Raw genomic sequence first — 24,678 nt, 5'->3', positions numbered from 1 at the left:
ATCAAGCTTATCGTTGGTAACTACTGCACACAAGGTTCCATTTTGTTTTAATAAAAGAAAACAAAACAAAACATATGCTCCCGTTCTTGACTCTTACCTATTGCTTGGAAGGGAATCCGAGACTGCCGAACTGCTATTATTAGCAGACCCTGCTCGTGTATTTACCTGCAGGCAGGGAAAGAATCTTTATCAGTCGTTTGTGTTCAGAGGACACTATTCTAATTAACCTGTAATTTGCCACGAATTTCTCATTTCGCTACGAAGGTTAATTAGCTTGTTGCTAGGCATGCCGATGGTTGAGGTCTTGCCTGTATGTAGGTTAGCAGGCTATATAATTCATGGACTACGATAAAATATCCTTACATATTAAACGCTTAGTTAAATAATACAGATAAAGAAGGAGATGGTTTGCCTACCATTTATTCTCAATTTAAAAACTAAACAATCATTTAATATATTAGCAGTGTTCTGCATTTCAGAATGGGTATGATCACAGAAGCAGCAAATATACCTGAACGAATCAAACAACCTAAAGGAACGTCACTGCAGTGGGTTCAAAAATTACTGAAAACAAGTGAACATGGTATTTGTTTTGTAAACTTTGAACAGACATTAGTTGATAAACTGAATGTTAAAATTTAAGAACCTTATTAACAGTGGTTAAAAAAAAACAGCACAATTCCATTTTTATTAAAATTGTATATATAGATATTGCTGCCAAAACCCAGCAGATGAATCTTTCTCCCACCCTCACAAAAAAAAATCTGCTTGTCAGAGCTCAAGAAAGTGCAGTTTTATTTGACATTTCAATAAGTGGAACACAGCATTACAAATCCATCTAACTTTACTGAAACAATTATTGAAATTTGTACCTTCAGGCCATGTATGTTCCGTTTCCCAGGAGGCTTGCAGGCTGAAACAGTAATTGACTAAATTGTAGAACACATCAGGGCCATTTACAAATTTGCTCAAAATGAATCTTTTAAAAAGAAATGAGGGTGACACCAAAATTAGCAGAGAGAAATGATTGAAAAGTGCCTCACAAGACCCAGAGTGGGAATTATGAACCAGGATTTTTAACTTGCAGGAGTGAGCATTTATAAATGCTAAGAGCTTTCTGACACCATGTAATATAAATTCTAATTTCTGCTTAAAACACATGAAAATCGGGAGAACTGTTGGCTTAAATTATCAGATTCTTTTTGTAATTCAAATTAAAATCAATATCTTATGTCACTGTATTTTTACATGCTGTATTTTTTCTGTCATTTAACAGAAATATTTGCAAGACGTATTTTAAAAGAATCAAGCTGCCACAAGTCATAAATTAGTCATGTTGTCAAACACAGACAGTTTGGTTTAACGTGGAAAAAACATGTCAGGGGCAACAGCAGTGAGTCTCGAGAAACCAAATGCTGGATGAAAGCAACACGAAACGCCACATTTTGGCCACAGATGCATAAATGTGACATCTTGCTGCGATGTCTGGGTTTACAGAGGGGCACGCTACTCGAGGAGAAAGTATTTTCTTAAAGTCTCTGAACTATATGTTGCCTTGTTTTTCCTTTTGGTGGATGTGCTTTTGTCAAATGTTAAAGCCACAAAGGCTTCTAGCTACATGTTACAGACAGTTCCCATTTTAAAACTACAGTGCCCTACAAATTGTATGTTAAAGGGCCTGTCACTTTTGATTGATTGTCTGAGGAGGGATGAATTTGATTTTTCTTTCTCTGATGCACAAGCATTTCACTTCAATTTTTGACAGCAGGAAACAGAACTATTTATTAGTCAGAAGGACACAGATGATAGTTATTAAACACATCAGTTAGGGCCAAGCGAGGCCACGTGCCTTTAAATGACATTAGAAATTACCATGTGCATCTTAAAGAAGAAAAATATTATGATACCGTGGGCAGAGGAAAAAAAAAAAAAGACAAACCACCAACCAGAAAACAATACACTATTCTAAAATACACATAAGCATACTATATATTTTTTCCAAGTGATACATATATGTCGTGTACTATTATATAATGTGTATATATACACAGTACTGCATGTGTGTTTGTGTACATGCATACACGTTTCAGCATAAAAAAGAACTCTGGCTCTTACCGTTTTGATAGTAAAAAACTTTTATTTTTTTTAATACAAAATAGACTAAATAACATTTTTCCCCCTTCGAAGACCTTAAAATTAGTATATGAGTGCAACACAGCCGAGACGACACAGAATGGCACATGGGCATTTACTGCCAGCAGGCTTTGTGGGACACACGAGTTTTTGGAAGCTGACTGGAGGCAGCAACTGGGAGGCTCCCTCGGAAGTCAGAGAGGGACAGAGAGGGAAAAAGGACCCAAAGGCAGAGCAGGCTTGTGAAAAAAACTCTTAAAGACAGACAGCCTTAAAATACAGGCAAAAAAGCCGCATGTTATTGACGAGGCTTCAAACTGCAGTATGTGGAGAGGCACAGCCAAACGGGCACGGAAGAAAAGCGCCTGTGCTAACAAAATTTGGGACGTTCATTATTGAGGCAGGACTAGAACTTCAAACGCCAGAAGACAGATTTAAAAAGAAAAAAGATGCAGGAAGGCACATTTTGTTCAATTTGCAGAAAAGCAGCAGCAGAACTTAGAGGCAGCCTGGGTATGAAGGCAGTGCAGGGCAGCTTTAAAGCTTTAACCTAGAAACAGGAAGACGAGGTGTTTTAAGAAGGCGATTTGGAAAGATGAAACAGCAACTCAGAGAAGTAAGCAGCAAGCTACCTGCGAGGAGAGGTGCACAGATGAGCCAGTGGTGAATAAGCTGAGAGAGTAAGTGGGGATCATAGCCTCGTCAGCATGGAGATGAATTCTTGAATCTATACAAAAATAATTATCTTTGGATGTAAAGCAAATAGAAAAGGAACCAGCAGCAGGAGCAGGAGTCCACCTGCTTGGTTCTCCAGGAATGAGTCAGTTACTCCACAGGAGAAGCGCCTGCTGAAGGGGAGACACCCAACCGCTCTGCATTCCCACGAAGGGTTCCCCACCTGCGTGGGTCATCCACCGTGTCGTTGTTTCTCCAGGCCACGCGAAAGCCTAGCGTTTTATTTCTTGCAAGTGGTGGTGTTTTTAGACACAGCGTTGGTCAGTAACAAATAAAACATCCACCTACAGAAAGTGATGGGTTCAGGAGGAAGGCTGAGACCCTTGCACCTCAGCCTGGCCAGGGGCAGCAGGACAGAAGGCAGCCTCCCTCTTCACAGCTGCCCTCGCACTTGTCTCCCAAAAACTGCCCCAAGTGCTCCGTCCTGCAGCTCTCAGAGCCAGGTGCCCTCCTCCATCAGACCCTGGAGCCTAAAAACCTTTTAGCTCCCCTTGCATTCGAGTCTCTTTTCCACAGGTGCCTTCTGAACGGCCAGGAAACCCAGACTCCTTTGGAGACCTTATTAGCGTGTGTTTGAGAAGACTGTTGGTTAATTGCCCAATTCAAACTTCAGAGAGTTGTAAGTAATGGAAACCTAGAATGTTTAATTGGGAAACTCAAAGTATGATTCTTTGTATAATATCAGTTAAGTGAGAGGAGTTAAAATTTTAATTATTTCAATTAATTTATTGCTGGGAGATTTACTTGGAGAATTTAAACCTTATCTGTTTCGTCAATTAAGAATCAGATTCAAAGACTGGTTACTGAGAGCATCTGAATGAATCAGTGGAATTATGTAATGTATTAGCTTTTTTTTTTTTTTTAACCATTATTTGATTTGAGAGAGAGCGGCGCATACCCAGAAACCTAACTAGCTGCCTACAGATTTTTGCTCAGGATGTAGCTGACCTATTTTTCAATTGCCTCAGCCCACATAATTGATTACATCTTCCCTGGTCAGGAGAGCTATTAAAGTACTTGTGATCATTTTGATACCACCGCTAAATACCCAAACCTCAAATAAAATACGCCACACACAGAGTTTCTGTGATGGATGCTCCCATTTTCAAAATGAACAGTGACAGTCACTTTTCCCAAGTCTGTCTGGATGATGAAACATATTAACATACATAAAGTATATTTAAAAACCCCAGTCTTTCAAAGTATCCAAAATTTAATTTATTCATCTGCTTTGGTTTGAATACATGCAGAACCATCACCAATGAGTTTCTTAAATGTACGTAAATACGTACTATGCAAACTGAATCTTGTTAGTCTAATTTACTCCAGTAAATTAGCTATTTTATATGCAATAAATGTAGTTTTCGCTACACTCCCCACAATAATGAATTCTTCTATCCAAATTAAGAGGTAAACATCATGTTATGTGCATTTAAACCTCCCAAAAACATAACTGTTGATGAAACAGTTTACTGATATAATCATTGTTGATTAGAATTTGTTAAGCATTACCTCTTGGATATATCTGCAGAGGCTCTATTAACTGTCCATTTACTTGCTGTTCCATTACAGTGGAGTAATACTGCAAAGAGATTAAAGAAAGAGATTACTCAGTAACGTATGAATAGTAGTAAGTGCACTTACGGATTGTTTAATTCACTGTACTTCTTCTCCACCACCCTTTTTTTTTTTTTTTAATGCCATCATACTTATCAGCCTTTACAACACTTTCTCCACTTGCAATGCTCACACAATCAAGCGGCACGGGAGGAACATAACCAAGGGCAGCGATAACCAGCATGGTACTGATGCAAGCACAGGGATCTGTTCCCGGCCCAACTATGCAAGTTTCAGGCTCACCTGAAACCTGGGAGTGATTCGCAAGACCGAGCAAATGAAACATTTACAGCAAACACAGCAGTTGTCACACCTGGAGAAGTTGGGAAAACTAGGCAAATGCAGGAACAAAGAAACCCTGTAAATATAGTCCAAAAAAAAAAAAAGGCGCAATTAAGAAAACTCCAAGGGAGAAAAGAGCCTGGATGCTATCCAAGAATTTGCAATGCTGAAGCATAACCAGGGCGGCTGGGGCCACACAAGCAGAGAAGTCGTGCATTCCCTTACTGTACACATTTAATGCATAGTAGGGTACAGAGAGCAGTGGTGCTAGAAAGCCGGAGCAGACATCGGTAGATCCAGGACTACAGCACTTGGGCTCTACAGGGACTGCTAGGAGCAATCTGCAGGGAAAGTGCTTTGATAAAGAAAGGCTAAGAATGGACAAAACGCGATACCAAAGCATCTGAGAACATCAAGGCTCAGGAAGGCAGAAAAAATCTAATGTGGCATGAAGATGAACACTGGCATTTAGTGATGAGATAAACATTTGGATTAAATAAGAAGGAATCCTTATTAGCCTTTTGTATCAAGCCTCCTCCTTGAGGAGCAGCGAGCGCTCACCAGAGAGGACTTTTAACAGAAGGACCAGCACAGTGCCAGGGCAGGAGATGGACCCTGCTATGAGTTTACTGTCTATAACCCGCACATCTCTCACCACGATGTGTTAAGTGTTGAAAACACATCACAAAGCACATTTCTTCTGCAATCACCAAGCATCTTTGAAGCAAACACGCTGGCTGTGGGCCAGATCTTCATGGCATAAATCAGTGTAGCTCCACTGACTTTCATGCTAATTCTCACCAGCTGAGTGTGGTCTAAGACTTCAGAATGTCACTGTTACCAGCCGTTTTGTGATACTGTTGCTCAAATTGGCAAGGCTGGATGTCAACAGGAAAAAAAATTCGAAGCCTCTGTGGAATCGAGCACGTGTATTTCACTCCCACCAATGATTTCCCATAATGTGAGATTTTTTTTTTTTACTTACACAACTTAAAAAATGTAAAAGTTTATTAACTGCTTAATGTTACTAAACATTTCTCACCCTTTTATAATGGGATTAAACATGTGAACTATAGTAAGTATATTTTAGATGGACACCAAAGTCAGTTTACGTGCAAAACCTCATTTACAATTCCCATTACAATGCAAAGACCCTAACCTGTGACAATAGACCACTGCCTTGGCACAAATACGTTTTTCAGTATTTGTTTTTTTGCCCTTTTTTTTTTATTTGTTTTATTCACGTCAAGAAATAGGAAGAAATTTTCTTTTGTAAAAAAATAATTATGAAGAAAATTGCTGAGGGCGTAAGGATCCATCTAGCTCCACCTCCTGTGCGTACGTTTAGTGCAATGCCTGCTGCTGAAAGCACTTCCCTTACTAAAATCCCAGCACAAGATTTTTGAGGGAGGTATCTCCTTCATATTAGTGTGTAAACAAACAGATCCACATCTTAAATAACCCCTTGACACTTGCTCTCAATATGTTTATAAAGAGCAAAGATATTAATTACAAAAGCCCACGGTTTTGAAGGGATCCAGAGGCTTTTCAGGAGTCAGGACTACCCCACAGCCTTATTTTGTACTGGGGGGTGTCACAAATAACAAGCCAACCCCTCTCTCATGCCCCAGCGCCTCACAAAAAAGCATCACCAGCACCTAGCAGTTACGGAGCTGTGAAAGGATCTCCTGCTCCACTGAGGACAAAACTGCTGAAGAAAAAAAAAAAACAAACAAAAAAACTTTTCTTTGCTGCCACTTTACTAGTGGCATTCTATGACCTCAAGACATATACATACAGTATAAACAGATATTACATACTCTCCAGAAAAATAAACTAAAATAGACATACACGAGGCTATGTTTCTTACCAAAAAAAAAAAAAATGGAGAGAGAAAAGTGTGGCCCTCTCCATTACTCAAACAATGATGACAAGTAAATGAAATATCAATCATGTAAGCTGTCAACCTTTTGGGACAGCAATAACTGTTAACAAGTAGTCTGGAAAAATTGTCTGAAAATGACTTGTCCTCCACATATGAGCATTTGAGGTTTCCATGGAAAATTAAGATGCCAGTGGCTATTTGGAACATTGTTCAGGTATTCTTTTTAATGGAAAATTTGCCAGTTATTGATCCAGAGCATGTACCCCTTGCTTTCAGAAAGCTGCAAGCAACTTTCCAATCAGTGGCTGTCAAAAAAATTACTGCCTTTTTATACTGATCCAAGTCAACAGCTGAAGTGCAACTCCACTGCTACTCAACGCCCGTCTGTAATTAACTGCACTGCACAACAGAAAAATAACTTTATTTACCATTCCAAAACGTTTGCATAGGCATAATACAAGATATTTACTCTGAAGTAATTCCAGAACTGCCTGAAATCACTCTTACTGTCAACTTCTGAAACCAAAGAACCCAAAGACAAAAGGTTGCGCACGGTTCAGAGCAGCTTTGCCACTTACAATGTCGTGCCTGCGTGGAACAGATCTGCGATCCCAAAGCATTATTTTGTCATTCTTCACCTGAAAAAAAACCCTTCATTTCTGTTGTGGGGAATACGAGCAGGACTGGAGGCAGGCTGTGCCAGGCCAAGATTCCCAGGAACCTTTCAGCAGCTGCTCAGTCCCCAGACACTCGCCGCAGGCCCGCAGCACGTCGTAACCTTGAGAGGTGGGCTGCAGCACCTCAAGCCCACAACATTTACAGCCTTAAAGGCTACAAATGGCGAGTAAGGACTGCAAGTGTCTCAGCCGTGAGACCCTACAAATGCCTCTCTGCAGAACGAGCAGGTTCAGAAGCACCTGGGCAGCTGAGGGGTTTGGTGCTGAGCCACCTGGCTGTGCCCTCCCAGCCTAAAACACCGTCCTGAGCGTGTTGTATTCCTTGTCTAGGAGGCTCAGATTTGTTTTCCTATAAACATATCCCAAAGCGACTGCTATATGAAGTCAGAAGGTTGAGCCATCAGCGCGGCAGTGAAGTAACCAACTAGTTTAAAACTGACGGGAAAATCTTCAGAGAAGAAAAGCTGCTGAAGTGGAAAGAAGTCATTTACAGACATCCCATAATTTTTAAGGGAAAGCAGAGAGTTGAGCAATCATAACCCTAATGTACTGAAACTTTAACAGTAAGCTTGGAAGCATAGCAAAAAGATGACCTTACAGAGGCATGATTAATCGTAAGACGGTGCCAGGAAAATTCAAGTTTTCCAGTTTAACAGCGGAAGTGACAGACACTTCGTAAGGAACGGCGATAAATACAAAAGGATTCCAGTGGGGAGGCATCACCGGGGATCTAGTTGTAGGAAACAACAACAACAAAAAAGCAAGCACAAAATCCCCTTGGCTGGAGCAAGATTTTTCACACAGTGGTCTCACCTCTGGAAATAAAATCACACAGGAGAAAGACTTCTTTAACAAATCCCCTGAGAGCATTTTACAGAGCTCAATCAAGATCCCCTGGAGCCTTCTTTCACCCCAGCATGAAGTCGTAGGCAATGGACAAAGTCACCCTGAACCAGCGCCTACCGACAGACTTGCAATCCACGAGTAATACCCGAGCCTCAGCAAGGCAAGAGTGCTGGGGTGCAGACGTAGTATGATCTCTGCAGACACAAAAGGATGAGAATCTCGCTATGGCAGCATTCCTGCTCTACAACAGAGGACTGGTGAGGAGGACTAACCCAAACCAAGTCATTACATCCCACCAAAAGCACCTGTGGCTGGTACTAAACAGGGCTTGGTTCTGCTAAGTTCAAAGTTAAGGCAATGAACGTGATCAGAAGTGCCCTTTGTAAGGAACTAGCACTCCATTTGACCTAGCAAACATTGCTATAATAGCAAAAATTGCTATTTTATTTGAAAGAAAAAGTGATTTTTTCACTTACATCTGCAACATGAAACATACATTTAAGCTATATGCAGATTATTTTGTTTCAATAAAGAACTGCATATTTCGTTTCTGTAGACTGCTTTTATATTTATAGGTATCTAGACAGAGATTTTACATAGATATATGTGTATTAAGACACAGACAGATATACGCATATCTCATACTAAAAAACAGAAAATACGTCTTTAAATCCTCTATGAATATTGAGCCTGCAGCTACAATGAAAGTCTTCTGTTAGGAGGGGTGAAACAGTCTCCAGATGAAAGTAGATTTTGAAAAATTTTTAGAGCCCAGGGGTTCATTTTTAATGAGCCGTTACTTTAAGTACTGCATAAAAAATACAAGAAATTGATAGTCCATTTAGCCTGCACTATACCTAATGCAAAAGTCATTAAGATGCATTATTCTTAATGTTTATGATATGATCAGTAAGTGTACAAGTCTTTTTTAAAAAGTCAAGCATGACCATATATCTGGTGTGATACAGTTTTTAAACACCTACACTTAATACAGGAACATTACACTGAGCGCTGCAGCTTACATTAATACTTTGACACAGGCAAAAATACATGAGCAGAAAGCAATAAAGATGGAAAACACCAGCAAGTTATACTATACCTACATAGGATAGCATGGCTTTCATTTCTTCATCGCTTCTGACAGTAATCCGATCACCATCCTCATCTTCATCTGCCAAAGAAATGGATTACAGGCAATAAAAACAAAATAAGGATATTTACAATTTGAATACATAAGTTTTTTTTAACCTGGACATTTACAAGTAAATTAAAATAATATGAATGCATAGACCAACAACACAGGTAAGCAGGTACTCTGAAATAATAATGTATAATGACTCCAAGTGTTAATTAACAAAGACAACAATTACATCTAAAAAGGACGCATGAGTGAAGTGCTCAAAACTTTGCACAAGGAAAGGTGCTGCGGACACGGGACCAGAGCGCAGAGCAAGGTTCAGAAGAGCTCCAGCAAAGCGTTCAGAGTTACTAACACCAACATCCAGAGGAGGAATAGACCTCCCGAAGACATGCAGCGGGATTCAGCAGGTGCAGAGGTACCGGGGGCTGAATCCCCCCACCAGCACCAGCTGCTGCCACCCTGCACTCCAGCGTTCCTGCGCCCAGGTGGGAGCAGCGTCCGGCCCCGTCCTCTTCTCCCCCACTCCTCAAAAAAAAGCTCGTACACGCTCACCGTCCGGAGAGCTGCACAGGTTATCAGACCGACCGCATGCACCTCTCCCCTCCAACTCCACCACAAAAGGGTAATTTTTTTTTATTGTTCCAGCCTTGGAGGAGAAGGGAGGGGTTAATGACCTGTTTCCAATTTTTGTTTGCTGCAATCTAAATAACTTCCTCGGATACTTATAAGAAGAGGAGCACTCTGCCCAAGCCAACGTGTACCAGGAAACCAAGGAGCAGCACTCACACCAGACTTCAAACACATGGAAAGTACCAAAAGGTGAGGATATCGAGTGAACTCATTTATACGGCTTCGGGACCGGAGCAGATTTGCTGCTGACCACCTCAGGATGTGAGCAGGGGCTGGTGAAGTCTCTCTGCCCTCGTCCCTGCAGGCAGGCTCCGACGCACGTGCTCTGCATCTGCAGCCCTCGTGCGGTACATCAGCACCCGAAAAGTGCCAGTGTTCCCCTGGACGCAAACTGACTCCTGCCCAAGGATCTGGGAGCAGATCTATATCAACAAATTAAGACTACCCGAGACGAGGAGTTTGGGCATTCTGGCACTGAAGGCCCAGCAGTTAATTCTGAGGATATAAGAAGAGCAACGCAGAAGAGAAGAAACATCAAGAGATGAATACAAGGGGGAAAAAGGAACAAAAAATCCCGTTAGAACTGCACTCGAAAATGTCCCCGAAAAGAGCTGTGGGCCACTGGAAGCATGAAGGCTGGAAGAGGAACCAGCCAGCACGGCCGCGTCCTACCAGAGCCTTACCTCCTGGAAGTTCAACTGATCAACTGCCAGGCCGCTGAAACTACTTGCTGGGGTTACCAGCCCGCAGCGAGTCATGAATGACGGAAAGATTAAGAAGAGTTAGCGAGTTGAAAATGAATGCTTCCTCGCCTGGAAACGTTTCCGGAGCTGCTCTCCGGCGAAAACCCACATCACAGCCGCGCTGTGGAAGCAGAACGAGGCACAAGGAGCTGCCCTAGGAGGAGCGCGCACAACGAAAGCCGTGCGTCAGCGCGAAGGGATCAGAGTGAAAAGCAGAAGAGGAAAAACGTATGCCAGAGAGAGACAAATAGGCAGAGATAAAAGTCATTAGGCAGGCTTGATTTGAGGGAACAGACTGAGCTGGGACCACAAAAAAAAAAAAAAAGAAAGAGAAAAAAGAACCAGAAGATTTCCGGAGCCAAAAGATTAGAAATTACCCGCAGAGTTCTCAGAAGTCTAAAATTCCTGACAGTGGTGCAAAGAGAATAAACTGAATTTTAAAACGTGTTGACGAAAAGAAACTGTAACCTGGCACTAAAATGCCAAATCTAAAATAGCCAGGCAATGTTTATAAAGAGCAAAACCAGAAAAAAATATATTTCTCCTTTTTGCGCAGAGATCCTTTGCCATCCTACCATGACATTTAAGCGGGCACAGCCCAAAAACTAGCCAGATATAATGCATGGGTTCAGAAAGATTTCCAGGCTTCTCTACTTGCCTAGAGCACAGCAATACGATTTTCCAGGACATTAGGGAAGCAAAAGTAGAACCAAAAAATCCTACGTACTGGCTGGATTTTTGCTAATGTCACTTAAAATGGAGGAAGAAATCCTAGCAAGATACCAAATAGAGTGCAGCAGATGGTAAACAAATATTATGAAGCAATCTTCACAAAATCTGCAGTGTGTCACAAATATACAAAATGGCAGAGTTTGGATAAAAGGATCATAACAGGCCATATGTTGTTAGAGATTTTATTTGTAGCAATGTGCGATACGATGGTGAAATCCACATAAAGGTCCAATAGCAGGAGAAGTGCAGCCCCAGGTAGAAGCCGCAATGGATGATGCACTGTAGATAACAATAACTGAACAAACAGGAGAGGAGACTACACTGGATGGCAATTATCCACATCTGACGAAGCAATGAAGCAGGTGAGAAGGAAGCTTAAGCTGGAAAAATCCAGGCATTCGATATGGATAAAGGAACCAGAAAAATCAGGCATCAATATACATAACATATTTTAGATGCCAGTTAAATGGCAGGGGAAATGGTTTTGTGCAGATGTAAATGACAGACTAGAGACATGAACTGAAAGCACAGAAGCAGATGTTAGAAGACACAATGAAATAAGTATTTCCAGGGAAGTTCTACACATGGTACCATTAATATGGGCTACTGCCCTGATTGCAGGGACTGCTACTGGTGCATGAAGTTCAAACAAAGCTAATGGGTGACGTGGGAGGTATGTTTAACAACAGCAACAACAAAAAATTAACAAATCATAAAAAAAAAAAAAGGCAAGGTCTGGAGCCTGGTTTTGCCCAGGTCTCTGTAGAAAGTCTTGTTTTAAAAAGGGCAGGCGAAATGTCCAGGCTAGAGAGAAATAACATTTACAGTGCCCGTTCTTAGGGTTCTGGCATTTTAGGAAAGCAAATCACAATTGTGAAAAGAAAAGTAGAAAGCGCTAGGTAGTACTTGAAGGCTCACAAACCAATATTTCCTTTGATTATTTGCACTCAGAATCGTCTGTAAGGCTCTAAAGAAGGGAAATGCTAATAAGAGTGCAAGGCCCTTTGCTGTCCTGTCTGCTCTCTCACCTTCAGCATCACTACCTGGCTCATGCAGCTCTCCTAATCCCCTCCAGCTCCTCGTTATTTCATCTCCATCAAAGGAAAACATGGAGATACGCAGAAAAAAAAATATTGAAGGGGAACAGCAGGAGTCCTCTCCACTCGGAAGAAACCTCTTAGCACGTATCTTATCCCCTAATACGCGGTTTGACTCCCCTTTGCACCTTATTGCTCTTCACACAGGACAATCCCCCAGGGAATCCCTTCAAAGACAAAAACAAATGGGGTTCGGGGAACAGAGCTGGAATAGTCAGCAGGTACATCAGCAGAGGTCTAAATCCACGCCAACACGGCCACTGAGAGCTTTCCTAACCCAGCACAAGCACACCACGTGAAAGCGGTTGTATCGTAAGTGCTAGCTGGGACAGCCCCAGCCTACAGCTTGCTCAGATCCCATACACAAGCTGCAGCTCCCAGCTTCTCAGCCAGACCCAGGTGCCCAAACCTAAGCAGGTGGCACTGTCCCGCAGCTCCTCTACCTCCTCCAGGAGCTGAGGCTGAGCATCTGTCCACACCTCCTCCTCCTGCACAGGAGGAAGGCAACAGGGTGACAATGTATTTAGATGGTGCCCAGCAGAAAGAGAGAAAGAGAAAAAGAAAACTAACAACCCAGCAGCCTTTCTGGCAACGGGAAGCATTAACTTCTTCCATGGAGCGCTGCAAACCCGGGGGGCTTTGGGACACCTTGGCCATGCTGCCATATTTTGTACAGAATCCGTACGTTGTGTGCCACAGCTTTGTAAAAGCCAACACCCTTTTGATTTCTTCCAACAGAGAATTAAAATTTTAAACTCAGACCTACAGGTACTTTATACTTTTCATTTAATTCAAGCAATATAATTGCAGTGACGAGTAAGAGCACGGTAAGGTCATGCTGGTAATTAAAGCTATATTGTAGAAATATGCTCACTCAAGTTGTGATTAAATAATAAAATATTACTTGGTCGAGTATCATCATTAAACTTGCATTAATGCATAAATATTTAACCGTAACATAATGAACGTAAACATTATTTATGTAAAAAATGACAACCTTATACCATCACAAAAGAGACGGTTTATACAAGCCATACTTACACTCAAACGCTGTTGTCGTTGCATCCGGCAAAACTTGACCGATGACATCCTGAAACGTAAAGAAGAATTAGCTATACATCAAAGGCGAGATGCCCAAGATGATGTAGAGTAATTCATCTTAATTGTTCCCCGGCTGCAGGCAGAAGACAGAGTCCTGCTCCTCACCACTGCCCCCCAAATCACCAACTTTTCAGCATACAACACAAATCAATACGAATCACCACGCTCTTCTCCTTCCTTTGCGCGTCACCTCCAGGAATACCTTCTTCTTTTTAAATAGCTCAATCATAATTGCAAACAAGTCAGTGCTGTCTGTTGCTGCGGTTTAAAGGATCGATTTTGTCCGTGGGTTATAGAACAGCGTCCATCTAACTCATGGAGGCAAGTCATAAAAGCAGAGGTTTACGAATGGCTTTTTAAGTGAGAAAGCAGGTTTTCTGCCTCGGTCCCTCCGCTCACATTGCCTCGATTCCCGGATTTCGGTCCTCCCCTGCACTGCGAGGCAGCCTCGCTGCACGCCCCGTCCTGCCCGCGGCTCGCCAACAGCGGGGTAACAACCACAGCTCCGTGCGGGTTCGGGGCCGCCCTCAGGAACCGAAACAGTCGCTGCAGACCGAAGGGATTTTTGCTGCTTTCACTCCACAGCTGCCCAGGAAAGCAGCAGGACCCAGCAGCCGTGCCGAGCTGCCGGCCGCTGCCTTGCAGCGCCGCGCTCCTGGGAGCGCTGCCCACCGCGCGGACCAGGAGGGCTGCAGGGCCCCTTGTCACTTTTAACCAGAATTTAAACTCCTTCGGTGCTTGGCGGAGGGATTCGAATACGTTGGCAGCTCTGGAGGAATTACGGTTAAAAGACCCGAAGCAGTTAACGTGGTAACCCCCCGGGCAGCCCCAGCCTTGACGTTATCCCGGGGAAGATGCGAAGTGCACGCTGATCACCACACACCTGCGCACAAAAATGCTGCTTTGGGCCAAATACAAGCCTTTCCTGTACAACTAAACTGAGGTGAGCAGAGTTTGGAGTGTTTTTTTTTTTTTTAAAGCCTTTACACACAGCACTCACTGAAAATCCAGTGAAATGTCGTGCTCAGATTTAAGGCATCCCGGCCTCCCGGCGTATGTGCTGTTGTCAGCCTCCGCGAGGCTGCAATATGTCATGTCGGGGCACGGCAGAAATGCACAGCATGGTTTTCTCCTTCCTGCTGCCTGATTTCTCATGTCAGACAGTCTCTCCGCTGACAGCGTCACAAAGTGATTAGAAATTAATGAACAAAAATATTTATTGTAGTACGTACACTGTGAGCATCTTGGGGTGCTAAGCACTCCCCCGTATCAAAGCTTTAGGAATCATTGTCCTGTCACTTCTGCTTTCTCTATTTTTTCATCTGAAAACAGGAAATTAAACACTCTGTGCAATGTTAGAGACACAATTAATATAATGAGAAGGCAGCGAAAGCGACAAAGATTTCCACAGGGCTAACTGAAGCAAATAATATTCCTAAAAACTTTCCCATTTTCCCATTTTAGATGTTAAAATAAATGAACAGTAATTTCAACTATTAATGGTATACAAAAAGACAAAAGATGTGCAATACAGCTTACCCAATGATACACATTGTAAACCTACGCAACCATAAAAAGATCCAAAGCACTGCCATATTAATCAAAATTCTTCCATTTAAATAGTTCTGCACGGTTCGACAACTCCGTAGATGCTCTGTCAAAAGCCAGACACGCTGCACCCTCTGTCCCTAACAAGGAATTAAAGTCTTGCCTAACCAGAAGACTGTGCTGTTAACTAATTGTTTCTAAATCTATTTAGTTAAACGTTGAAAATTCCTCACCAAACACGCTTTAATTGCATTAGGTTTAAGCTACTTGTCGAACATTCGTGTGCGGGGACACAGACACTTCCATTACACGGATTTAAAAGTTGGTATCAGAAAATAAACCCGATTTTGGGATGTTTACAATGTGCAGTTGGGAGGAGTGTAAATATGCTAAGTGAGAGACGCTTCTGGAGGCCCCAAATGTCTGCTAGGACAGCCCCAAGGCTCGCAAAGCTGCACAAGCACTGTAGCAGTGATGGTAAATTCCTCTATAATATTTTTTTCCCCGTTCAAAATAATTTTTTTCAATGCGTTGGGACTTCTTCAAAAAAAGTGTAGCAACCAAGTACACCAATGTAAAAACTGTTCACCGTAATTCTGCCTTACGCTAAATAGTTAAAAAGACGACCCCACCGACAAGCACAAAAACTTTGGCCGACTTTCAGTACCTCTGTGAAACCACGGCACTGAAGAAAGGGCAGCCTCGCAGGAGGTGGGAGGGAGGGAGGGAAATGACACCTCCACCCTGTTCCTACCGCAGGATTTTCATCAGCTGCAGAAGACTTCCAGGCTCAGCCCTCCAGCAGCCCTCACGGTGACCCGAGCTTAAAGGATTACTCGAAATTTCAACAGATTGCGTGCGGTGATTTTCTGCTACCACCACAGAGATCACGAGGAATAAAATATTGTGACTTGTAAACAATTTCTCAAGTGGGCTCACGTGTGATAGCTTCTGACAGACTGAAAAGCCTCCACGAACGACGAGCAATAGCAGGGAAAGGCAGCCAAAAAGGAATTCCGTCAAATCCGCTCTCTAGAATAGCTGTGGAGCACTTATCTTGGGTGAGAGAGCAGAAAATGTGAAAGCACTGCTTTTAATAACAGTGTAAATATTGAAGCCGGGGGCCCCGTTCTCTTATCAGTTGAAATTGGTCTTGTCTCAGTATGACATCACGAAGTTATCCTGAATTAACACCGAGCGCTTAAATGCTCCAGTGACAGCTCGGGCAAATGAGTCCAGACAGCCTGATGAAAAAAACAAGCTCATTGTAATTCGTTTAGCGGCGCCTTTAAAATAAATCTGTTTACTGGTAACTTACAGGTCCGCAGAGCTGATATGGGCAGGACATATTTGAAGTGACATTATGAAGAACGGCTCTTAGCACCCACTTCAGGAAAGTAATCGGGCAAATGCCCAACCCAAATACACCAGCAGCGCCGCTCCCAGGGCTGCGCAGCCCCGCTACCGCCGCACGGCTCAGCGACCTGGGAAGGCTCCTCCACGGGGCAGAATTAGAGCAGCTGAAAACTTAAAAATAAAATAAAATTAAAAAAAAAAAAAAAGTGTCATTTAGAGCGTAAGGCACTGCACTGGGCATCAGACTCTCAGACTCCAGTCCTACAGCTACCAAGAGGTTATCCCATGGCTATGGACAGCGTACTCTGAGATAATAACACAGCTTCTTTGCTGAAAAAAAATATGAATCTGAAGAGTAATGCTGCAAGGCTACAGTAATTCGTACTCGCAAGGCTGTTCTTACTTCTAAGATGCTAATTTTTTTTTTTTAATGTGATTTTTGTTAAAAGTGTCTTCTCAAAGGGTTTTCTATGGGGTTTTCTCAGTACAAAGCAGAACATGGACTTGCCTTAAAAGAAGGAAGAACAACCTTCCTATACAGCTTCCCCGAGCCCCCAGCTGCAGATCTGGGGGAAAACACCTGGTTTTCAGACCTGGCTGTCAGGTGCACTCACTGCAGTGCTTGCAGGCCCTGCATTTGGACTGCGGGGGCATGGAGCACGTGGCTGGGTGGGATCGTGCCCGCTGCACCCTGCACAGGGCCGTACGCAGAGCAAGCGGGCTCAGTGCTCCGCGGGCAACCCATGAGCCGGGAGAAAAGGGGCTCCTGGAGCTCCTGTGCCTGCTGCTGACACAGCCAGGCGGTACGGGAAACGGTGGGGTCTGACCGGATTATTACTGTTCAGTAATTTACCTTACTAGGGAATGTCTCGATTCTCTGTGCTATCTTTAATTGGTACTCGAACACATAAGCCCTCTGTAATTACCCACAAGGTGAGTGGAAATCACAGTGAAGGCAGAAGGACAACAAAAGACTCCGGGTCTGTCCCAGTCCTGCCCTCTGCAGCCACAGGTGGTGCCAGATCTACCACGCTTCAGTGCGCCAAGCCTTATTTCATTTAATTTCTGAAGGTACCATATAAATTAAGTACACACGCATCCCGCGAGGGCAGCTCCTCCAACACAATCACTTAAACAAACAAGGGCCTTGAGACAATTCAGACCTTATTGAACTTCTTCCTCCCTCTCTTAACATCTCAGTGCTCACAAGCGTGTTTTTGACACGCGGGTGGCGGTCACCAAACGGCAGGACCGCGCGGCTGTGCTCCCAGCTGCACGCTACCACGGCCGAGATGTGTCACCACGGTGTGACCTGCTGTACGCAGCCCAGCACTGCCAGAGAGGGCACAGGTACTGTGGATAGCTTTGAAAACTGAAAATCATCATCACCCACACAGACATGCCCTGATGCAGAAATCCGTTCACTCCCCCTCGACAAACAGCTGGGACATTTCAACCCAGAACAACTCGCTCTGTTCCACCAGTGAGTTGGGATATGAAAGAGGACTGCTAGCTGGCTACAAATAAAAACTGGGATAAGCATCAAAATCCACGTGGAAGGGGAAGAATCAGAAGCCTCTGTTTTTTCCACATGACTACAACAGCGATGCAGAGCAAGACCGGCATTGCATTAGCCAAGCTTGCCTGCGGTTCTTGGCTTTTGAGCGTGGAGGATTTGTTAACTAAACCCGAGCTTGCCGATCACAGGAACTGCCCATGTAGCAGCAGGGAGAACGCTCTGTGTGACCCCCATCAGATCGCAGTCCCTCCGCTTTGACTTGTCGTACATATTCTACGTCAGATCCCCTACATAACCGTCTCTCCAGAAGTATTTGCAGTAGAGTCCTCACTAACCAGAGATGTGCCAAGCTGAAGATTGGCCCGACACATCCTCCCTGATCCACTTCTTTCACACTTAGCACGGCCACGGCTCTCGGGAAGCATCACTTCCACATGACTGGAGACTACTGCAGGCGCTGATGACCTCAGGTACTCCTTGAAGTCCTTGTGGTTCATTGATCACGACTCCTAGAAGCACTTCAGATGCCAAGGGCTCTGCCAGGCTCTCTAAGTATGCTGGAGGTAGGTACTCAAATTCCTTGCAGCAAGGCAAGGTTGTGGGTACCTCACTAGACCCAAGTTCAGTCCTTCATCCCAATCCAACTAATAAATTAGGGGATGTAAAGCCTGTCGGAGCTCCTCGAGCAACTGTGCTACTGTACTTCTGCTTCTCTGAGATCCGGCTCCAAAACACATGCTCTCAGTGTTGTGTCACAACTGAACGCACAGTTTCATTTTAACTTCAGGTCGCAAAGTCATGCGCCGGCCACAGCCGCTGCCTGACGGCGCAGCCGTAAGCACTACGACAGCACCCGCAGAGCCTCACACGTACGACGGGACCTGACCACCGCGCTACAGCTGTGCTGCCTCAACACCTCTCCAGCTTCGGACTCGGATCCCCAGACCTCACTGCTACCCCAAACCAAGTACACCGTATGCTGATTCCTACTGCATGGCAGTTCGAGCTTAAATAGTGTTTTCTTTTCAGCTCCACTTGCTAAACAGACTACACAGCTCACGTTTAAGGTGCACGTAACTCCAGCTGATTTTGTGCTGAAGCAACAAGGCTGAGCACTGAAAAACAAAACACTTTTCCGAAGCCATGCCTGCAGCACCTGCAGCAGGTGCAAAGGGATTACCTAGGCGGGGATGGAGGCACTTCTGTAACTCTGCGGGGCACAAGGGAGCCCTCAGAAGGCTCTGGGGCAGCTCAGGGCCAAGAGGTGCAACAAACCCGCAGCACCGCCACGTCCAGCTTCAGCCCACACGCGGGGCGCGCAGCTCCCGCACCCGAGCCGAGGCGACGCTGATTTCCACATGACAGCTTTCCCAGTCGCTCCCAAGCAACACCTCACGACCACCCCACGGTGCCCAAGCCGCGCTGACGGGGGGATGCTGCGTGTGGGGCAAGGCAAAAACCCTTGGAGGGCTCCCTTGGGACACGACTGGGGCCTTTCCCTGCGCACTGCTTGCAGCACGGGCCCTTGGCTGCGAGCCCCTCTTCGGGGCATCACCACCTCCCCTAAAACCCCCCGCCGTGCGACCCTTCCCGGAGCCCAGGGGGTTATTTCCCCGTTAGAGCCCCCCCAACACAGAGCCTCCCCCAGCCGCCGGGCTCCGGGGGCCGCCGCCGCGTCCCCCCCCCTTGGCCGCGCTCACCAGCACGTCCCTGAAGAGCAGCTGAGGCGCCGAGTGGACGGTCCAGTCCACGGCTCCGCCGTCGGGGATCTTGATGCGGATGACCAGCACCTGGCTCTCCATGGCGCTGGAGGGGCCGCAGAGCAGCCAGAGCATCCCCGCCCCGCCGGGCTCACATGCTGCGGCGGGCCGGCGGCGGGGGGATGCCCGCCGGGCCGGGGCCGGGGCCGGGGCTGGGGCCGGGCCGCCTCCGCCCCTCCCCGCCCGCAGGAAGGACTCGCAACCGCCCCGCTGCCCCGGAACCAAAACGGAGACGCCGGGAGGAGAAGAGGGGGGCGGAATAATAATAAAAAAAAAAAAAAATAGGGGAGGAGGAGGAGGAAGGAGCGGAGGCGGCGCCATGTTGCGGGAGGAGGAGGGGGCGGAGGCGGCGCCATGTTGCGGGAGGAGGGTGGCGGCCCCGCTCCGGGGGGCCCGGGGCCGCGTTGGCCTTCGGTTTGAACGGGAAAACTGCTGCTGAGACAGCACGTCAAACAGATCGGGGCTCCTGCCTTAGTTAAGGAGTGTGGGAAATGTCCAGCGCTGCTGGCCTGCAGAATGTAAAGTAACGGAGGCTCCTCAAGTGGCAGACGTTCCACAGGAACTCACTAGGCTTTTGCCTTTGGATTATTTAAACTGAGATTCCTCCCCTCACTACATAAAATTCCAAACATGGGCGCCTCAAGCCATTCCTTGCAGCCCTGTTCCCACTTTGGGGCCAGGTCCCTGCCCCAAAACGCAACAGACCCCAAGGCCAAGGAGTAAATGGGGCTCTGCAAAGAGGCTCGATCTGACTGCTGTGCTCATCCCTCCTATTGCTGTTTCTCTAAATTACAGAATGAGAGTTCTGCTAAATATCTCATACTGATGTCCAGGTAAAAGTCATTCATCCAATATTTTCTTCATGGCTCTTCAGAAGACTGTCCATTTCAAAACAGGCCGCTCCAAACCACAGCCTCAGGGAGGCAAGTCCTCGATAAATGCTTAAGCCCGGCTTTCAGAAGCACCAAGAATGGGTATTAAAAAAAAAAGAAAAGAAAAAAAGCTTCTTTTTTGACAGAAGTTGGTGAGAAGGCTCTCTGCTTGGCACAGCGCAGCAGCACAACACTTTACTGCTCAGTTCAGAGCATTAATCTCAATTGTAGGCTATGGATCTGTGCATTTTATCACAATCTCTCACATTATCATATATGACAAACTGGACTGTTTGACTTACATTATCAATCTTGAAGGGGAAAAATGGAACGTGCGTTTGATTTAATTCTGAACCATCTTCAAGCTTCCTCACATTAGAATTCTACATTGTTTGAGCTTGAGGGGAAAGAAAAAAAATCACAATCTTTCAATGGCCATTAGCAGAGATAAATTCTATCTCTGTTCAATAACTTTATAATTTAGTTCCTACACTATAAATTAATAGAGCCCCAGCTCCTAAATATCTAAGGAATTGGCGCTGCCCACATGGACTTCCTTCTGTTCAAATGAGCCTTTTACCTGTGGTCCCTGTATACCTTTCAATCAGGTTCATTTCAATCAGATTCATTTTCTATTAAATTTTAAAGAATAGGATACAAAATCATAGAATTTCTATAGAACTGCAATTTTTCTAAAATGTCTTTTTCATTTACAAGACTATGGGGAAAATCAACCCAATTTGCCAAATTTGCATAAATATTATGTAGCTTTTCTGGGGCTAATCATAACCTTCATCCCCCATTCTGATTTGTGTTGATGCAGATGTAATCAAACTTCAAGTTTCTTATATCGTATGAAGTAAAGTGCATCAAGTATGCGTGTCTGGATACAGGTTTGTTTTTGCTACATATTTCTTTAGAACCCATCTTTCATAAGAAATTTCCATTCTACCTGCGCCGCTTGTAACTAAGTTAATTACCCTCCAGAATTTCTGGTATAATTACAGAAATCTATTTTTATATTTTTCCTCAATGTTGGGGGAAAAATGGGTAGCAAAACACAGGTATTTTTAATGTATTTTTAATGTCTCATAAAATATTCTTAAAGTTCAGTAATCGTCCAAAGAATCTCCTCTTTAAAAGTTTCTGACATAAGAAGTTCAAGAATTCCAAAGGAATAAAATAATGAAGCAGTCCAGTTTTCTCCACTAAATCCAGCTGACATGCTGTCAGCAAGAAATATGCATGAATTTCCTATTTATAATTATGTATTGGAAGTTATTTTCTAACTACAACGACATAACATTCAAATTCTGCAAGGGAACAATATACCAGTTCTTTAATTACAGGAGGATCACAAAGCCCTTGACTTCTATAAATTCTATTTTTATTTGTGCGGGGGAAACATCCTTCTTCAGTGCCACAGACTTCCAGGCTGGCTGTATGCTACAAGTGCAGGAACAATTGTCTCAGAGCAGTCTGCTGCTGCTCTCTGCTGCTTTCCATTGCCGTTGGAAAGGATAGAGGAGATCTGGAGATGGCCACGTAAAGGAAATAAATTGTTTTCAAGGAAAAGCAAAATGCTGACACAGAAGAATACTAAAATTACCATCTTTGCCGTGCTGCAGAACCTCAGAGGAGTATCGGTAAGCGGTGTGGAAATAATGCTGTACCCCAGTGCTTCCCTGTAACATGGTTATCATGGCAATTTGCAAGGCCCTCAAAAAGTATGGAAATAAGTTATTACTTGTTTCCCTCTCTAATTCCCACTGCAAAGGAAGCTATCTAACACACTCGTTTTCCATCTTTTCACTACCACAGACAAAGTTTCACTACCACAGATGAAATTTCTAGTCCTGCTAGCAAAAACTCCACAGAAAGAAAGGGAAGCAAAGTCAGAGCTGATGCTCCTGCCCCAGCTTGTGAATATTCCTGTTCAAGGACCTGTGTCCAGCAGGTTTCCCCTCCCCATTTTCCTTGCCATCAGTGGAGGGATGCGTGAGCTGAATCTTCAGAGTGAATCAGGCCAGTGCAGATGAATAATGCAGCGCTCAGAGCTTGCGCAGTCTTCTCTACACAGCACTTCTTTACCTACATGCTATTTTTACACTAACCCTTACAGTACACACACTGTAATCTTCAGTGGAAATCAAAGCAGGTAAATTATGCCAACTGCACTTGGCTGTATGAGGAGCTGAAGTGCATGAGCAACAGCATTAGGACCACAAAATAATTTCCGCTATTCTACGCTCAGGTCACTGGGGAGAAGGAAAAGAGGCACACGAAGGAAGCTGAGGATAAGGCAGAGTCAGGACGTCCCACGTTTTTGTTATAGCTCCTGCTGTGCATCTCTGGGAAATTTTAACCTCAGTACCACCAGAATTTGCCAGGTTATGATGCAGGAACAACGTGCATTTACCACGTAACATACTAAATGGTTAACATTTGTTAGCAACACATGCTAAAAGTTATTCAACATTTTAACTTAACTTAAAAGTCTTTTGGTATACTGCATTAGCAATACTGTACTATATTACACGTAATTCATATACAGTATATAAAACAGACTCACAGGAAGCAGAATCTAAATGCTAGTCCTTGGTTTACCAAATTTATCACCTCTGATTCCTTCCTGTACTATTTCTAATTGCTATTATATATAAGAAATGAGAAGCTCCTCATTTTCTAAAAATAAATAAATAAATAAATAAATAAACGGCACCTGGTCATTCCTTTAGTAGCATACATTTTTTCCCCAAAATAAATAAATAAATAATAGATTAATACATAAATCTACATAACATTCTATGTGGCTGAAGTAACATACCACAGTGATATTCATTTTTTTCCTTCTCACGTCTTCATATTGCCAGCAAGCGCAGAAGTGCAGCAACTGGAATTCCCTTAGGTTTATGAAAAGAGTAGGTCAAGTGTCCAGCCTTTCTTCTCTCAAAATGCATCTCCCAGGAGAGTATCACCCAAGTGTACCACCTTGATAACTGCAAGTATAGATCAAGATCCCTTAAAACCTGCTCTGAAAACTTGCAGAAAACCAGCTGCCTTCCTTCCAGGCCTTCCCACTGCTCCTCAGTCATTTTGCAGGGGTTTAAACAGGCAGAAACTCAGTGCTCAGAGCCTCCAGACACAAATCGGTGCCACCGAGAGGCAAAGGGCTGTTGCGAATCAAAACTCAGGACATGAATTCATCTTATTTTCAATTCAGTGGGAGCAGAATCCTTAAATAGATCTATTAAAACTCTTTCTCATCATAAATTCACCTTGAGTTGAAAAAAAACCAAAGCCATAAATTTGATGTTTACAGCTCTTGCTTGAAATTACGAACATATCTTAAAATAAAGAATACAGGCATGTTTCATGCATAATAAAATTAATATTGTTTAAACGCTAGATATGATGCACAATTACTGAAACACTGCAGCATAAACTCGACCAGTTGGATTGAGCAAAAATGGCTGTGTATAGTTAATGATATTACTGTACTTCACCAGACCAGCTTCGGGGTCTGTATAATTGTTTCTGTCAACCTATAAATTCTTGAGTAACAACAAAATTATTGTGATTTTTCTTACTAAATAATTCATACATCACAAAGCATGTGTATAACCAGGCCCATGAATCACTAAGCGTATAACAATTGTATCTAATGGCATTTCTTCTTCTAAGAAGTAGATTTGACTTTGCAATAGTTATAAGTTTATTCAGAAATTTCAAGTGTTCTTTAGAAGCAGTCTATTTCAAAATTTGCATTTTAAAATTGAAAGTTTCCTCAGACTTGTTGTCCAAAGGACTGCTTTGAATTATGTTTTACAGTTTTAACTCTGTTAAGATTATTAATATCATCACAAGTAATAAATTAGTTTTATAATGAACTAGTACAGGGCTCATAAACTGTGCTTAAAGTGATGCAATTGCTGTTAAAATCTAAGCCATACATATTCTACCTTACCAAGCAAATAGCAACCATAATGCATCCAAACTGTCTT

The 24,678-nt window shown here is 43.7% G+C and overlaps 1 protein-coding gene across 7 annotated transcripts in view; it reads right to left on the bottom strand.

Annotated features, from left to right (window-relative positions):
- Nucleotides 1-20,016, bottom strand: part of MAP2K5 (mitogen-activated protein kinase kinase 5) — a 129,536-nt gene extending 109,520 nt beyond the window's left edge. For 3 of the 7 annotated variants that reach the window (XM_080551503.1, XM_080551506.1, XM_080551507.1), the window contains exons 1-6: nucleotides 19,743-20,015; nucleotides 13,560-13,608; nucleotides 9,279-9,346; nucleotides 4,381-4,450; nucleotides 873-913; nucleotides 98-165 (exon numbers count right to left, since the gene is read on the bottom strand). In XM_080551503.1, coding sequence (XP_080407629.1) covers nucleotides 98-165; nucleotides 873-913; nucleotides 4,381-4,450; nucleotides 9,279-9,346; nucleotides 13,560-13,608; nucleotides 19,743-19,877 — 431 coding nt within the window. In that variant the 5' untranslated portion in view covers nucleotides 19,878-20,015. Of the gene's footprint in view, nucleotides 1-97; nucleotides 166-872; nucleotides 914-4,380; nucleotides 4,451-9,278; nucleotides 9,347-13,559; nucleotides 13,609-16,485; nucleotides 16,695-19,742 lie in introns of all 7 variants that reach the window. The other 4 variants (XM_080551504.1, XM_080551508.1, XM_080551509.1 and 1 more) reach the window with 3 other exon arrangements.
- Nucleotides 20,017-24,678: the final 4,662 nt, after the last annotated feature.

This window comes from Anser brachyrhynchus, assembly GCF_964034855.1.
Source record: "Anser brachyrhynchus genome assembly, chromosome: 11".
In the NCBI taxonomy this organism is placed as follows: domain Eukaryota; kingdom Metazoa; phylum Chordata; class Aves; order Anseriformes; family Anatidae; genus Anser; species Anser brachyrhynchus.
Note: the sequence above shows the minus strand (reverse complement) of the source record. Positions and strands in the feature narration are given on the sequence as shown.